This window comes from Bacillus rossius, chromosome 8, assembly GCF_032445375.1.
Source record: "Bacillus rossius redtenbacheri isolate Brsri chromosome 8, Brsri_v3, whole genome shotgun sequence".
In the NCBI taxonomy this organism is placed as follows: Eukaryota; Metazoa; Arthropoda; class Insecta; order Phasmatodea; family Bacillidae; genus Bacillus; species Bacillus rossius.
Window position 1 is genome coordinate 23,572,757 of NC_086336.1, and position 17,993 is coordinate 23,590,749.

At 32.0% G+C, this 17,993-nt stretch overlaps 1 protein-coding gene across 1 annotated transcript in view; it reads left to right on the forward strand.

Annotated features, from left to right (window-relative positions):
- The window catches only part of LOC134535587 (very long chain fatty acid elongase AAEL008004-like), a 274,418-nt gene that overhangs the window by 164,875 nt on the left and 91,550 nt on the right, over positions 1 to 17,993 (forward strand). Inside the window, exons 4-5 of the mRNA XM_063374800.1 lie at positions 13,944 to 14,024; positions 15,370 to 15,426. Coding sequence (XP_063230870.1) covers positions 13,944 to 14,024; positions 15,370 to 15,426 — 138 coding nt within the window. The remainder of the gene's footprint in view (positions 1 to 13,943; positions 14,025 to 15,369; positions 15,427 to 17,993) is intronic.

Below are 17,993 nucleotides of genomic sequence, written 5' to 3' on the forward strand. Positions count from 1 at the left end.
TAATGTAAGGGAAAAAATTACAATAAATTAAATGAGTACATCAGTGTTATAATAGCTTAACCTTTCCAAAACAAAGTTATCTCTGTGTTTACTAAACTGTGGGTGAGGTTGTGTTGCAAATCGTACGCAACCTGGCGGTGTAAGCAGATATACTGATAAGACAAAAAAAATGTTCTTTTTCACAAAAGAAAAAAATCATAAGGAAATTTATTTTCAGTTACCAATTATTTTCATACATTATATTTATTTAGTTTTCGGTACAAACTACGAAATCACAGTGTATTCTAGCTTACAATTTTTTTTTTATAATTCTTACTTACCGTGACCTGCAATTCAAGAAACACTTCTTCAGTTGACTGTGAAATGGTAAACGATTAGTCCAAGTAGAACATCGTGCATATGTTTACCATAACGTCTGTCAGAAGTCGATCCCCTTATTGTTCGGATTATCTGTAATGCAATAAAAATATTGTCAGTTTTACGTAACATGTGTAAAATTTGAACCTAATATTAAGACTCAGTCCTACTCACCATGTTTTTTCATGTGTAAACATCTAAGCTCTCGGTATACGGCATTTGATAGGAGTAATTTTGTGAATGGAACGAAAGTCTATTGGATTTGAAATGAGTCCCTAAACACGGTACTGCCATCTGTGGAAGCCTCAGGAAACAAAAATATAAAGCGGACTCGCTTGATACATCCATGTAGGCCTATATTAAATTTCGTGAATTTCGGGAATGTACTTAGCATATTTCGTGAGCTAAACTATATAGTTGTAAAACTATCATTAAATACTTTGTTATAATTTAAAGTCATTAACGAAATAATGATAACTTAAAAATACTCATTACATTTTAAACAATCTTTAGTACACCGGAAATACAGAGATAGCACAGCGTTCGTCATATTTTAAAGAAATAACAAGTTATCTTATATTTTTATTACACGTCATCTATACTTATATTATAAAGCTGAAGAGTTAGTTTGTTTGTTTGTTTGAACGCGCTAATCTCAGTAACCACTGGTCCGACTTAAAAAATTATTTCAGTGTTGGATAGTACATTTATCAAAGAAGGCTATTGGCTATATTATATTATCAATAACATTATGTATCCATACTAAAAGTCCAATTTAGAATAAAATTCGTTGGAGGGGGTTAGATACAACATGCAGTACACGTACGAAGTGTGTGTTGACAATGCCGCAGGCGCTAAAAGTTTATTTCCTATTGCTTATTAACATTGCTGCCACGCACTAGATGCCTTATCATTCTTAATTTTTCCATACATGTAAAAAACACCCATGTGATATTAACAACGAAGCAATCAGTACCCTCATATAGAATACATAGAGATAGTGTGAGGTATATATGTAGATATAAAGAGATAAATACACATAGAGAGATACATAGATATATAGGACTATAGATGTAGATAGATATAAATATATATTTGGAGACATGGATAGATTATTTGTATATGCGTAACTACTTCAAACATATTACAAAACAAAACTAAATGAGGCATTGCAATGCATGCCGAGCATTAGCTAGATAATTGAATATTTTCAATATAAGTAATCCGTTATTATTTAGTTTTTTTTTCTTTATTGCTTTATAGAGTCTAGATTACACACAGACCAGGTAAATAACTATAAACTGGCAGAACAACGTCTGTCGGAATCTGAAAGTGATATAATTATTTTGCACACTTGACGTTCAAATTAAGAAGACAATTTAACCAAACCAAAATAACACCAAAAAGCATAGAATACACCATAAAGCACTGAAATGTAACTACAATCATGAAATTAATCAGTATTTTTAATCAAAAATAACTCAAATCACAAAAAATGTAATATTTAATATATTAAATCAGTGTAATGTATTAAGCATGGTGTTTTAAAAACAATGTATGTATACTAAGTAGATTGGAAAAAATTATTTTAATCTTTTTGATCTTATAGCCCGGGCAACGCTCGGTACTGCAGCTAGTGTCTAATAAAATAATTTCGTGATGAAATGTTTGCTGTTAAATACTAAATGTTCAATCAGCTCTATAAGGTAAAGCTTTGTTTGTATGAATTATTTACAGACTGATTAACGTCGTTTAAGCAAAAACAAAACACACATGTACTTAATGTTATTTTTTAATGTTTCAGGTTAATTTTGTTTAATGCATCTATTGGACTGCAACTTTGTTAAAATACTTGAAATAGAGCGCCGCGTTTATAATGCTTTAGAGTACGAACGAATTGTAAAATATCTCTGATGCCATGTTTGTTCCAACACAATTTTCTTACCTAGTATATTATAGTTATTTTTAGAGTTGCGATTATATCTTGTTATTTGTATTGAAATTTACAAAATGGATTACGGGATATTTTCACTACTATAAAGATTAGTTTGGTACACCAATACGCTTAATTTATCCTCCGATATTCGCCAAAGTTATTTGCCACACGAAAGTGCACCATCTTGACGACTTCGGCTTTTGGCTATAGAATTTTCCGTAGCGCAATGCGCATTTTATTTCTTTGCGTTCCTGGTGTATACTAAAATTTCAACCTCAGAAAACGTAGGTGATGATAATTCCTGTCTAGGGAGAAATGTCACATGATCAGTGTTGAGTAATTTACATGGGACGCGTTCGGTACTCCTGTTGGTCTTCTGGCCCTGAGAAATTAACAGTACAATCCCCTTAAACAGAATTATAGTTATGTTTTAAAAGGAAAAATATTTTTTTTTTTTCAGTTTTTCTCTAAAATGAATATTTTGCGTATATTTATTACACTTGGCATTTTTTTTAAAAGAATTCTGCATTAAAATATGGTGTCAGAGTTTCGTTTTATAAGTTTATTTGCTACATGAAAGTACATGAATTGGTTCGTTATGGAGGTTAGATTTTTACACTTAACTGACGAGTACTGAGCTACTCACTCACAAATTTTTTTTCTCGTTATAAATATTAAACAAAGGATTTTCGTCTAACTTGTTTTCTCATAGGTCTCTTCCATTTGTTCTTTTTTTTTTGCCAATTAACTTATTGTTTATTTACTAGACGTTAAATTCAAGGTGTATAATTTCATGTCATAATTTGAAGCAAATATCGAAAGAGAAAATTTGACAGTATATGTAAAAATAAAGAGCACTATCGTGAAAAGATGAACATGAAAATTTATTGGATAATATTAAATAAAAACATGAAAATAAAGTAGCTTACTTTGTGTGTGAGACTGAGCCTTATAACCATATATTTTGACAGAAACGAGTAGGTACATGCTAAAGGCGAAACTGGTAAGCGTTTCGAATGCCCAGCCAAGGTAGCGAGAGGACATGCTATCTTCTTGTCGTGATGCTAGTTACCTATGATAACAACTGACGTCCCTATAATTGTATAATTGAAATGTGTGTAGTGAAGTTAATTGCACACGCCTTGGGAGGTTTTGATGATAATACAATCAAAAGGTTTTTGAGGTACAGCAAAACAATAAATTGTCAATTTATTTTTGTTGGTGGTCTACCAAACACCAAGTTAAATTATATCAGGCATCACGCGTAAGGTGATAAAAAAAATTTTCGGGTCATGCGGACGTTTATTGCGAATATATATAGTATTTTTACACCTGGTAGGCATTGCATGTATATATTATTACATTTATTGATTTAAATCACTGTTCAACTTATAGAACTGTTGATTGGCTTTACCTTTACAAAATTATACACTTATATGTTTATACATGTACAAGATATCTCAGTTATTTAGGACCCAAATCAGTGTACATTTAAAAAGCAACAGAAACACTTTCAAATAACGTTAAGCTTTTTTGGTCAGGAGATATTTCACATAATATTTCCAATTTTTCACTCCATAAATGTATAAAAACGCATATAATTTTATTATATAGTTCGGCTATATATAAACATATATATACACACATATATATATATATATATATACACATATATCACACCATTTTAAAGAGCGTTAGATTATCCATCAATTTAAATTTTAGTGTTAATATTCCTTAAAAAGTTGGCTAAAAACAGTAATATCATTTGAAGGTTTTATATACTGAATATGTAAGATATATTGTACCATTATTAAACTAAGAAGGAACGGACACCACGTTAAATTTTTCAAAACCCTGTTTAACTAAGGAATAATTTTATATGTATATATATCTCCAGATATGAACAAAGCTTGGCAACAGGGCAATATCGATTCTATAAGTAAATTAATGATTGATTTTTTCGGTGAATTTTGGAATTTTTCCCGAATTTCTAGCTAAATAAATACAAATTTCCAAGATGGTCGTCATAATAACTTATAGGATGATGGTTGATTTGGAAACTATGCTTCTTTTAGGAATTTCATCATTATCTATTAAAATGATTATTTTTTACATAAAATTAAGTTATTTTGCATCGTCCAGGGATCGAACCAATAAATGGAATCGATCGAATTAATCAGTACATTTATTGCCAATTTATTTGATTAATTAAGGATTTTTTCCCAAATCTCTAGCATTAAAATTACGGATTTTCAAGATGGTGGACATGATGTCATGCTAACTGACTATATATATGCATGGTAACAAGTGGTGGGGTCAGTCTGCCAGCAGGCACTTTGAGGGAAGGATCGGTTTTTTTTTATTTTTTTGTCCTCACCGGGTTAGAACCGAGGACTCCGTGCTCCGTGCTGGAAATTATTGTTTTTTTTATTTTTTATTTAAATATTATTAATTGAATTTTTTTTAATTTGATTTTTTTTATTAAAATCGGATAAAAATAAAGATTTTAAAGATGGCGGCCATAACGATAATTGCAATGGTGACGTCATAATTCAAAATGGCGGAAAATAAAATGCTGGAATGTTCGAGATAACAAAATGACGTCATCCAAGATGGTGGATCCAAGATGGTGGATCCAAAATGGCCGTCGGAGTCAAGGTCAAGGTCAAATGTCAAGGTCACGACCATCCATTTTGCCGCCATGACGTCACAATCCAATATGGCGGTCGGCACCACAGGCACCACACCCAGGACCCAGTGCCAGGACCGACATTTACATACTACTCCCGACCTCTTTCTTTCATGCACATAAATCTCCGGGCACCGCCGCTCCTACCAGAAGAGTCCATGGTTGTTGAACCCAAATTTCACATACAACTAACCAGGACAGCTGAGTAAGCTACTCCCTCCACCTAGACGTCCGGCCAAACCGTGCGGCCTGTTGTGCTAGCACACTTAAAAACAGCGTCTGTGACCAACCTATGGTCGGCACAATCCACCAATCCTCCCAAATATGCGATCTTTAGGGTAGATTGGGAGGCGGTTACAGATAAATTTTTTACATTCCATAGCAAGAAATAGTTTGACAAAGCTGTCAAGGGATCACTCCCCCTTTTGATCAGGAAGGTGTTACAGCTACAGCATGACCAGGCTAGAGGCTAGGGCAACCCAGCATAGTCATCACATTAACCCCCTGCCTCACTCAGATAACCAGACAGTGGGCTGTGTCCTTAGTCCTTAGACTTTGTCAGCACTGCTGGCGCCTACCCCGATATCCCAGCCATTGACCGCGCAAGGCGCGCTACTGCACAAAAAAAAAAAACTAACAAAGATTTTGTCCAATCTGGAAGCCAGCCACGCACCACGCCCGCCATGTTTTCCAACTACCAGCCATACCACCCGCGTGGCGAGTGAGCAGAATAGCCAGCCCAGAGTCCAAATCAGTAAAGTCCTAAAATTTGATTTAAAAAAACATGGAAAATGTCGACCCGCGACCGTGTTACTTTAGATTTTTTTAAACGTTATAAGCATACGTGATAAACTCAAATAGAAACAATTAAAAACCTTAATAAAAATTCCGTAAAAATAACTTAAGCTCACCGTGATTTTAATTTGTCATTACAAGTCTTTTTAATATTTTGAGATTCAAAACCAAAATTTTTTTATCGCGTACATTTATATCAGTCAAGATACATTATTTTTTTTAAATATGTCATTGTTAACTTTTGCTGAATATTCGAAGATATCACGGATAAAAATGGCTGCGTGCACAATAGTACGTCCAACTGTCAGCAGGTGTTGCTAGCAGCAAAAGTATTCGGACACTATACATCCATTAGAAATGCGTCTTCTACATTGCAGCTGGATTTGCTAAGGGATGTAGAGATGTGTGTTCTATGGTTGCACACCTATGCATTTGGATACAGCTATTGCCTGACACCTCCCAGGTACAGAAATATTCCTCAAAACGTCACTAGTTGGTGGTATTGTTCAAGACCTCGCGAGTGACGATGTGGGTTGAACGCCCTCCGGAAGCCAGACGAGACTGCTCGCGTGACCGCCGCTGAACTTGGCGCGTCTCGGCCATAGGCGTGCCCAGACATTTCCATTAGGGGGTGCCCTGCTAAATTTTTAAATCAGAAGCTGAATTTAGAATGTTAAATAGCCTAAATACATTCACTCATTTTCGTGTTAATATTTTTTGCAGTATCAACGAGATATGTTTTCTAGTTAATATTTATATCCGTATAATTTTAACAATCTTGAAAATATGTTGGTTTTTTTTTCCATAGAGAATGTTTAAAGGGTACTACTTACATATTTATCCCCCTCGAATTTTCCAATAGCTTGGTCCAGATCTACCTTGAAATGAACTTTTTTGTGAATGCAAACACAACAATTCAGACAACAGAACTTTAACAAACCTCTTTTTTTTTTTGCTTGGTTATTTTAAGGGACCTCGTGTTTTAAATCAACTAAGGCGGCTGTAATTCCAGAACGATAAAATGTTTTAAAATATTGTTAATTAGCACGCTGCAACACTGAAAAACAGTTTGAGTGTCATAGTGCCAGGAATATACGAATATTAACGAATTCATTAGAGAAAAAGCCGATCTGAGTGATTATATTAGGGGGGGCCATGACCCACCTGGCCCCCCCTGTAGGCACGCCTATGGTCTCGGCCGCTCTCCGCGGGCGACCTTGAAAGAGTAAGTAGAACTGTCTGGCAGAACAAGCTTCGCAGGCGGGAGCGGAAGTGGAAGGGACCATGGCTCGGCGTGGGGCGACTATTTTTAACAGACTTTAAAAAAGGAGAAGGTTCTCAATTCGTCTGGTTTTTTTTTATGTTTGTTACCTCAGAACTTTCGACTGTTTGAACCGATTTTGATGATTATTTTTTTATTTGGAAGCTGGTGCTTTCCGTGTGGGCCCATTTCAATTTTGCCCAGTTCTGGCAATGGCATACATACGAAAACCATATAAGTCTTAAATTTGCATTATGTATGTGCGCGACAAATGGACGAATAACTCAATATCACGCCAACCGATTTCGATGATTCTTTTTTTTTATTGGAAAGGATGTACTTCAAGGGTAGTTTGATGAAAGTTTGGTTAGGTCCTGATTATGGTATCCATGACAAAATAACGGAACTTTTCAATTCTGAGGAGCAAATTAACGATACTCGGCCGAATCTTTATAGGCTATCCGGATACTTTTGTCACCTACCGTAACGTGGATCAAGCAGAGACGGATTGCACGTTGCTCGTCTGTCTCTTTGGATAGACGATCGTGTATCACGCTGAGTCGGTGGGCAAGTTGCTCCTCCGTCTCATTCGAAAGACAATCGTTCATCAAGCCGAGACGATGACTACGTTTATCGATATTTTCCCTATCCAAAACTTTTTCATGTAAAGCCGCATTTTCGAAAGTCTATTTTTGCGCTCTTCGCAAGTCTCTTTTAAAATTGTCCTCGAGGTAGATTTCCTCTGTTGAGATAGGCATTTCTCCCTGACTTCGTTTGTTTCATTTAAACGGCGCTGTTTCATATGAGCAGCACGTTTAGTAGGTCTACCCATATTCAGACAAATTAGTTAGTGTACTTCAGATTCACTAAAAATAAAAAAATAACACAAATTTAAACAACAAAAAACTGACTTTAAAAAAAAACTATTCCAAAACAAATTAAAATGCACTAAAAAGTAAAAAAATAATTGCGTATTCTTCTACAACTTATTAATCATCTTACTTTTTCTACTCATCAACATGTAGGTACGAACTATGTGTTTAACACGCAAGAAGGTAGGTATAGTGTAATCTTTAAAAGATTTGTGCAATGGGAGTGCATGACTTGATGTAAGTTTTTGGACATACGCCATTGCTAAGAACTTTTTCTGTTGAAGAAAAACTAATAAATAAAATAAATAAAAATACACAAGAAAGACAAAAAACACACAAAATATTTTTGTGTTGTCATCATTTGTGTGTTGTTTTTTTGTTCACTTAGTACTTTTTCTTTGTTTTTTCTTTGTTTGTTGACCATATTTCTGTTTCGGAATATTTTGTGGTGTTTTGTTGACAACAGCAATTGTTTGCTTAATTTTGTGTGTTTTTTGTCTTTCTTGTGTATTTTTATTTATTTTATTTATTAGTTTTTCTTCAACAGAAAAAGTTCTTAGCAATGGCGCATGTCCAAAAACTTACATCAAGGTATAATGTACTTACAATTATTGTTATTTTTAGTTGTTCTTACAAATGTTCAATTTGTGCAACTTTAGTTATGCAGCACACATACTAACTAAAGTCCAATTCTTCCTACAATAATGTTCAAAGAAATGGAAGCAAAAGCCTCTTCAATTCAGTGTCTCAAATCTGGTAAATCATTGGGTAGCGGCAGAACGTAGAAACGATCTATTACAATGCTCCAAAGGAAAAAAAAATCGTATGGCGTTATTTCAGGTAAACGTGTAGGCCAGCGATAAAGATCTCTTTCGTTTCGACCAGTGAGACTTATCCAATGGCCATTTAACGTTCAACTACTCTTGTAAAAATATATTTAACTGTGGAGAGTCTGGTGACAAATTAAGTTTACATGTTCATCCTCTACTCATTGGGGAAAAAGCCATTCTTTCAACATAGGTGGCTTTGCAAGCGAGAAGACAGAAAAGCAGTACTCACGCATGCACTTAGCTAAAACTGTTTCAGTTACTATTTTATGGTGAACTTGTCACATTTTGACATTGTGACATTGTGACATATTTTTTATTAGTTTTAAATAAATAAATTCCAAATTTTTTTTCAATAGATTTATGTGTGAATGACGTTTTAAATTTAAAAATTTTAATTAATATTAATTGCACTAATTTTTACAAAATACGTGAATATTAAAATAACACTTCGACAAAAATATTAAGATCATTTAAATTCTTATAATTTTTAAAATTTTATTTGTGGACTTAATGTATTCAAATAAATGTATCGAGTAATGAAAAAAAAAATTCAGCAAGCATGCCTACATGATAGTTAGTGAATAAATAAAAATTCTACTTTAATGTTATTTTTTTAACGAACATAAATATCTAAATAACGACTTTCGCTAAACAATTCAATTAAAGGAATTGATTTTATCCTTCAAAAGTTTCCTTTCTTTCAGGATACCAGTCGATTTTCGGTATCATAATGTCGTCGCTCTCGACAGCTTAATACAAACAATAACGCCTGCACGCATCCATTTTCACAGTAGATTAATTTATTAGTTTTTATAGCCTTATTACTTCCCGTGATTACACGATTTACAATAATGATTTAAGACATCAAGAATGGCGTCAATAAAATACTTAGAATACGAAACTGTTGTGAGTGAAAAAAATCGAGATGCATCACCAAATTTAACAAACTGATAAACTTTAAATAAGCACACAGACAGCGACGCGATGCGCTTTTGGGGTTCTTATGGCAGAGTGATACTCTGATTGTTTACCATTACCGTCTGTCTGTTTCTCCAATTTCTTCTTCTAAACTCCACAACGGATTTTGGTACGTTTTACATTAATGGAAAGAGCGTTAAATGAGGAAGGTTTTATATATAACTAGCTGCAGTACCCGGCTTTGCCCGGTCTGAACACCGGGTGATATATTGTCCGCGGTTTAAGCAAAATGGATAGCGAAATGTCCAGTGTGGTGGACATTAAGAAATGACACATAATTACTGTTTGTGTATCTGTGACCTATGGTTATCTGTTTACCCATGACGATCGGTTGAAAGGTTTAGAAGTTGATGCGCTACAGCGCCATCTAGCGGCGAGTTACAAAAAAAATTGTTAGCATAAAAACCTTCTCCATGATAAAAACACTTCGATGTGCCAACTTTCATGGCGATCAGTCAAACGGTGTAATAGTTTATCGACGACATACATGCCAACATCCAATTTATATATATTCTTATATTTCGAAATTTTGGGGCTTTCACTTTTGCGGAAAGTGGATGTTCAGGACCTCGATTGGTTTTGAACACTCCATCTCGAAAGAATAGATATTTGAAATTCCTGAAATTGTCGAAATTTTGGGGGTTTGTTCCCAGAGGGCAAGGAGGGGGGGGGGGGGGGTGGTTCGAGGACCCTGAATGGCTCGAAAACACTTAAAATCGAATGAGATAGATTTTTCATTTTTTTTAAACTTTCGAAATTTTGGGGCTTTTTAACCACCTGGTGGTGGGGGGGGGGGGGGGGTTGACGTTGAGGACCCCGAATGGCTCGGAAACACTCCAAATCGAAAGAGATATAAAGGAATATAAAAATATAGGCATTTACTGTACTCCTATCTACCATAATAACAATATTGACAAATAGAAAGCTTATTACCTACCTATTAATAATTATCTAAATAAATTAATAAATAAATCTATGTTTAAGAATTTACGTACATACATAATATTAAACTTCAAACTAAACGCACCAAAAAAAAAACTAAGGATGGTTGTGAAACTATATTTATTTGTCATAATGTTTAAAAAATTTGTAGGATTTCTTTATATGTAAAACTGTGGTGGCAATATTCCGCTTATCCAAAGGAGTATAGAAATTAATAGAGACATCACTCCCTGTACACACCACAAATCTTTGAATTAAGTATAAAAAAACATAGTCCAAAATGAAACAAAAAGTGTAAATAACAACTAATTTGACAAAAAAATTATAAAACTGGAATGACAATGTTAACATAATATTAAACTTGAAACTATCCACACAATAAAAACCTAAGAATGTTAGTGAAACTATTTTTTTTTATTTGTCATAATACCTCAAATACGTATGTTTCCAAAATGAAACAAACTATAAATAATGACCAATTTGACAAAAAAAAATTGTACAACTCGAATGACATTGAAAACATACACGTGAAATTTAAAAGAATTATGAGTGCCCTAGGTAGGGAGGGAAAATATATATATAAGAAATTAAATTTAAAAAATGGGTGTGTGTACTTAGGTACGCACATGTGAAGTTATACTTCTTTGGCATCATTAAAAAATAGTTTTTAATTGCATGCAAAAATATTGCGTGGAGTCCCTCCGCGTGGAAGAAGTGAAACTTCGTAATGTGAAAATGAAAACAGGAAGGGGTAGAAATTGATTTTAAGTGAAATCGTATTGTATCAAATAAAAAATAAATAAAGAAAATAAATTTGTAACGATTCATAGATTGATCTTCAGAGAGAGAGAGAGAGAGAGAGACCTATTGAATGTCTATAAAACTAACTTTTTTATGAGAGCAGATTTTCATGAAATATACCTATCATGAAATCATTCAACGATAAAACCTGTTAATTTAATTAAGCGGACGGGTTCGCCCCAAGGAGAAAATAACGCGGCGAGACCTCGTGGACACAGAGAAATGACAGACTCACTATTTATGTGTCTATGAAACATGATTTTTTTCTGCAATTTAAATTGTAATATACAAAAACGGTATTGATAATTGAAACAAATATGGCGACACTACAAACTGTCAGGAGCTTTTTTTTTTCTTACTCTCTACTTAGTTCCTTACAATAGCAAAACGTAACGTAATGGCTTGAAAGCTATTGCTCGGCAGACATAGAGGAATGACACTAACAGTTTGTATATCTATGACACACATTACATTTTTTAGTTTTTTCTTAACTCAGAATCGAGATAAATTATCCAATTGTGAATCTAAACCATCCTCGAATCCCCGTGAACTCATACAAAAAATTTCATCAAAATCGGTCCTGCCGTCTAGGAGGAGTTCAGTGACATACACACGCACACAAGAAATATATATATAAAGATTTGTAGATATATTTTACAAATTGTCAGAACTATAATGGTATTTGGTTAATAAAGCACTACCTCTCCCTACAGAAATGAACGATTTGTAAAGATAAGATGATTTCTTATTTTGTTTATTTATTTACTCTCTAAATAGTATTAAAAATCACTGTTTTTATTGTCCCTGTTGTGCATAATCAGAGTATTGGCTCTTTTTTTAGTAAGCAGTTATGTTGAGATTGTATTTTTTTCTTTTGTTTGTTTATTTACGTAGTGAATGGTGATTATTTGTGGATTTAAGTGATTTTTTTTTTTAAATTTTTCAAAAATAAAACTAAAAATATTATAATTTTAAAGTTATTACTTTTTATTGTTTATAATTTAATTTTTATTTTTCAAGAAAGTTTAACTTTATTGTGTTGTACATCTTGCGAGAATTGGCATTTTTTAGTAGATAGTTAAGTTGAAGTAATGTTTTTTTCTTTCGTTTATTTATTAACGTAGTGAATTTCTTCAATTATCAGGTTCTTGATTTACGTTATGTTGATTATTTGTGGCTTTAAGTTCTTCTTTTATTTTTTAAAACGATATAACTTAATTTCTTCTAATTTTAAAGTAATTATTTTTCCCAATGTAATTATTTCACGAAGAAGTCGTCTAAATATAGGTTGTAGTACCAGAAATACAAGCATAAAACGATTAGGTCATAATGATCACACCGAAGAAAAAAAGGAAAACATGTTGTCTAATAGAAGAGAAAGTAATTATATGATAAGAAATAGAAAACCTTCTGTTAAACATGAGTTACGTCTTAGTCTTGACCGAGATAGTCATAGATCACAGGGAGCCATAGAATCCTCCATTGAACGTGAAGCTCGTCATTGATGTGACATGGACAGATATAGATATCAGAGGGCAATTAATTTGTGGACAAATAAATTAAATTCTGAAATGTTTTAGGTACGATTCTAATATTGAATCCAAGAATGTTCCTGTCGTTTCAATAGGCACTGTCTGTGAATATTACTCTTCTTTGAAATGGAAGGATGAATCAAAAGGCTTGAGTTGCTTACAAGGAAAAAATAAAATATAAAGAAATTATTCTTCCGCCAGAACTCCACTCTCTTCTTAATGGTTACCATTCTAAATCTAAATCATTCATTCAGAATATACGCCAATATAACAATGTTTTTCAAATGACCCCCTTAAAGGACCCAGGTTGTTGATGTAGATTTTATGCCTGCATTCAAAATTCAGGGCTTAGACCTGAGCATTGAGGGTTTTTCGCATGTACAGCTATATGTTGCCCTTTCGCGTGCCACTGCCAAAAAAAAATCGTATTGTGTACTTAGAAGTCAGATGTCAACATTGAATATAAAGACCTTCTATAATAACTGGAAGTAACTTTAAAATATACTCTGGTTTAGAAAAAGCAAGAAGAGAAACAGAAAGAAAAAAACAGCGACTTTGTTTTAAACTATCTAGAGACTAGAGACTAGTAACGACCAGATAAGAGAAGGTTTTCATTTGTGACATACTAATAACCATTTAAATAAATAACTAAACTTTATACTTATTTTTTTTCTAAATTATTTATCTCATTTTCTTTATAAGTATATTGCAACCGCGCGAATCCGGGGAGGATGGCTAGCTATATATATAATAAATAATTTTTATTATTAATTGACACACTAAAAATCAGCAAACTACTTGCAAATGTATTGCCTTATAAATCAAGGCGTTTACGTGTCATATTCATAAACTCTGGGAAATTGATGGCTGATAATTTTTTTTCTACGTTAGAAATGCTTGAATGATGAATGTTGATTTAAATGTTTTGATTTTATTTTTGTTGTTGACAGCACCTGATGAGCGGTTGGTGGTTCGACTACAGTTTCAAATGCCAACCTGTTGACTACTCTCATAATCCTAAAGCGATAAGGGTAAGGATGCTATTACCTTTTTCACTGAATGACTACTATTTTTAACTTTGCATTGCTTACTTTACTATGCAGTTGTGAAGGCATGATCAAATATTTAAATCAGAAGACTGTAGTAGGTGACTTGGAAAAAGTATGACGGATGTAATAAACGAGTCAATTAATTGTATATTGAAACCAATGGTCAACGACACGTCCATACATCAAATATTTGTCAAACAAAAATATAATTTGTAAATTTTAAATTATTTTCATTAAAAGTCGTGGACAATTATAAGCTCCATGGTAATTTAAGTTGTATTTAAAGATTTAATTTTAAGTTTGGTTTTTTTCCTTATAGGTAGAAGAAGTATACTGAAATAAAACCGTCAAAAATAGTTTATGTAAAAGTGCTATAGAAAACGCACTTCTTTTTTTGGTTTCATAAAACTTTGAAGACAGAATTGTGCATTTCAAAAATAAATATTGGCATCTTTGTAAAAACATCTTCAGTTAACGATTTTTAGCATTGGTGTGCAGTATTTCTCACAGTGCTTTTGTAGGGCGAAAAATATTTCATGACAAAAAAGGACATTAACATAAAGAATTTTTAAAAGTAAAAATGAAAATAATATAAAAATATGTTTTTAATGTATTTAAATAATTTACAAATAAAGGTTTATATCGTTCTGTGAGAAAATGGATTTCTTTGGCAATGTATGTCCAGTTAACTATATTGCATTTAATTAACATTTTCTCTTATAATTTTTCATTTTCGAAACATAATTTTACACAAAATCATATTTTTATTCTGATAAAAAATGCCATTAATAATTCATGCAAGAAAATTAATTTTATTTATGTCTTAAATTAAGAATATCAGTGTGCTTAGAAGTATTTAAAGGAATTTAAAGATAAACATATTTTAATTCACTGAATAAAATACAGTTAGACAATAAATTGCCCTTTATTTTAAAACGATAAGCATAAAATAATAGCTTATAATTGAACAGAATATATTTTTGAAGTTAAATATCAATATAAAGTTTTTTAACAGCCAATATTATTATTAAAAAAAACAGAATTGGAAACCCTCTAACAATATTATTCAGTTTTATATGTGAGTTTAAATATCTGTTTAATCTGTTATATTAAATCATATGGTTAAAATGACATTTTGATACCATTTTTAAAATTTATAGAATGCTTTAACTTAAAAAGTTATAAGCAGTTGCGTTAAATAAATATATTTATGTATTTACCTATCCGAAAAAAATTTGTTAGCTATATAAAACTATAATTAAAATAATTAGACAATTTTAAGACAGAGTATGCAATTCCTATTAATATTGAAGTTATTATTTTCTAGATGGCGAATTTATGTTGGTGGTACTACATTTCCAAACTGACTGAATTCGCAGACACGGTAAGTAACTATTTCTGAAGATACTTTTCTAAAGAATTTCTTTGTGTCTATAAGATTTTTCGAATTTTCTAATAATCTACAAACTCATTATAATTAAAATTAATTCACAATAATTCTTTACGTAAAAATGTAAGTACATCAAAACGTTCAAATAAATAATCTTCTGAAATTTTAATAATTATTCAAACACATGGTCTATGTTATATAAGCTTCCTTAACTAGAAACCTATGTTATCACGTACTCATGTAAGTCGAATGACAATTTTTATTTTATTTATTAATTTTATTCTTTTTAAAAGAACAGACTGAAAATAATTTAGACAAAATATTTTGCTGCCTTGTTTAACGTAAGTTAAAGGGAAGGAGGGAGCAATAGGCAAAACAAGTTAAGGACGTCAAGAAAATATTACCAGAGAAGTTATTTAATTTTTGGCGTAAATGAGTATTCAAGATTTATTTCTTAAATATAATTTCTTTTTTTAACAAAATTAAGTCTGTTGAAAATTAATGTGGAAAGTATAAAACTAGCATAACTTTTAAACTGGCTTTATTATTACTATAATTTTTTTTAGGATATTCACTATTTGACGTAAACCAAATTTAAATGATAGAGAATGTAAAACATTAATTTGGTTTACAAATAATCATTCCTACACTGTAAATAAGTAAAGTGGATATAAAGAGTATACAACGAAGTATCATGGATTTATTCGCATTCAAGATTTTTAGATATTACCTTGTAAATAGTATTTTATTGGTAATAAAAAAAATACGTTAAATGGCCTTCAAGAAGTAAAGTTTGGTTAAGTGCCGAATGATGAATTTTTTGATTTTGCATGGATCTTTAAACACTTCAAACAAAATAAACAAATTTAGGGATATTATGGCACTAACTAACATTTTTTTTTAACTTTCATTTAATCATCTAAAATTTAATGCTCATCTTACTTTAAGTCTGATAATTTTGCAGTCCAAGCTAACAGACATTGTCTAAAACAGGCTGTCACTATTTACATACAAAAATGAATATAAAACCAGATAGAAACAAAAAGGGAAAGTACGTATAAAGAAAAACATTAGAAAGAACATTAAATGTGAAGACACCAAAAACGAGATAATGATTTAATATTCGGAAAATGTCCAAAAACTTTAATGTTTAATAAAATTGTAAAAATAAAAATTACGTTAGATAATCTTGGAAAATGTTACAATGTAAAGTTCACTACTGTAGCATAATATAAAGACAAAGGTAATAGGTTATTGTGTAAGGATAGAAAGAATCACTATAATAATTATAAAAATAAATATATCACATCATGTTTGGTCACAATATGTGTACAATCGCAACGACGTAGTCTCTAGAGGCGGAGGCGGCCAATCACGCTGTAACACGCTGATTAGGTAATCGTCGTTATCCAACAGCGGATGACCAAAACGATCGCGGCTGGTGGCCCGGAGAAAGTTGAACCCGGTGACTCCAGGCCTTCTAAACCAGTATCGACACGAATGGGACTTTTTCCCGTCGCACGCACTTTTAGCGGCTATGTGACCGAACTCTCTGTGGTTAATACAACTATGCTTGCAACTTTCGTTAGTTAAAATGACGCGCTTATTCTGAATCCTGACTGATTATGATGATGACGATGATATCAGTCTGGGTTTATATCACGGAGAGATATGGGTAAAGTGTGACTAGGGCAGACTAGAAGTTTTGATTCTTCATTAATGAATGAACAACACAAAACCCAGTTTCAAACGCATAAAAGATTTTTTCCCCCACACGAGATAATATTCGCCATTTCGTTGGAAATTAGCTAAATCCGTAATTAATAGAGCCGGCTGTTTGTATACCTTGGAATAAAGTTACATTAAGTTGTTGACTTAATATTTATATTATGTACATATATGTTCCAAGCTAAAGTACAAAGATGCTGATTCTTTTCCATTAGTCAAAAAAATTAAAAATTATCTATCCCTATATGTATATATATATATATATATATATATATATAACGGAATGGATAATTTTTAATTTTTTAATTTTTTTTTTAATTTTAATATATATATATATATATATATATAGGGGAAGGTAGCCTATATTGGACAGTTTTGACTATTTGTCTGTGTAATTCAGTTACCTGAATCGCAAAAAAAGAATTGCGATAAACAAAAATATAAAGGTTGTTCTGCACTGTTGCAAATGGTCCAAATTAGGAAAGTTTCTTAAATTGGACTTTAGGTTTCATTAATTGGACCAGGTGTTTTAAAATGGACCTACTGTTTAACATCTTCAGTGGACATATTAATTACAATTTGGTTTCGCCTTTCATGATATTACATATAAGCAACTATAGAAGTCTCCTTTTAAACTTTAAATTATTAATGTTATTTGTGTAAAATATTAAACTTAATAAGTAAAAAATATTTCTGAATACTTGAACACTTGTCGCAGTGATATATACTTATCCTTGTATAGAAACCTTACTAACAAAAATGTCTATAAACACATTACACAGAAAAAATTCTTAATGTGGTGTTTGACATCGGCACATTTTGAATGTACCTAC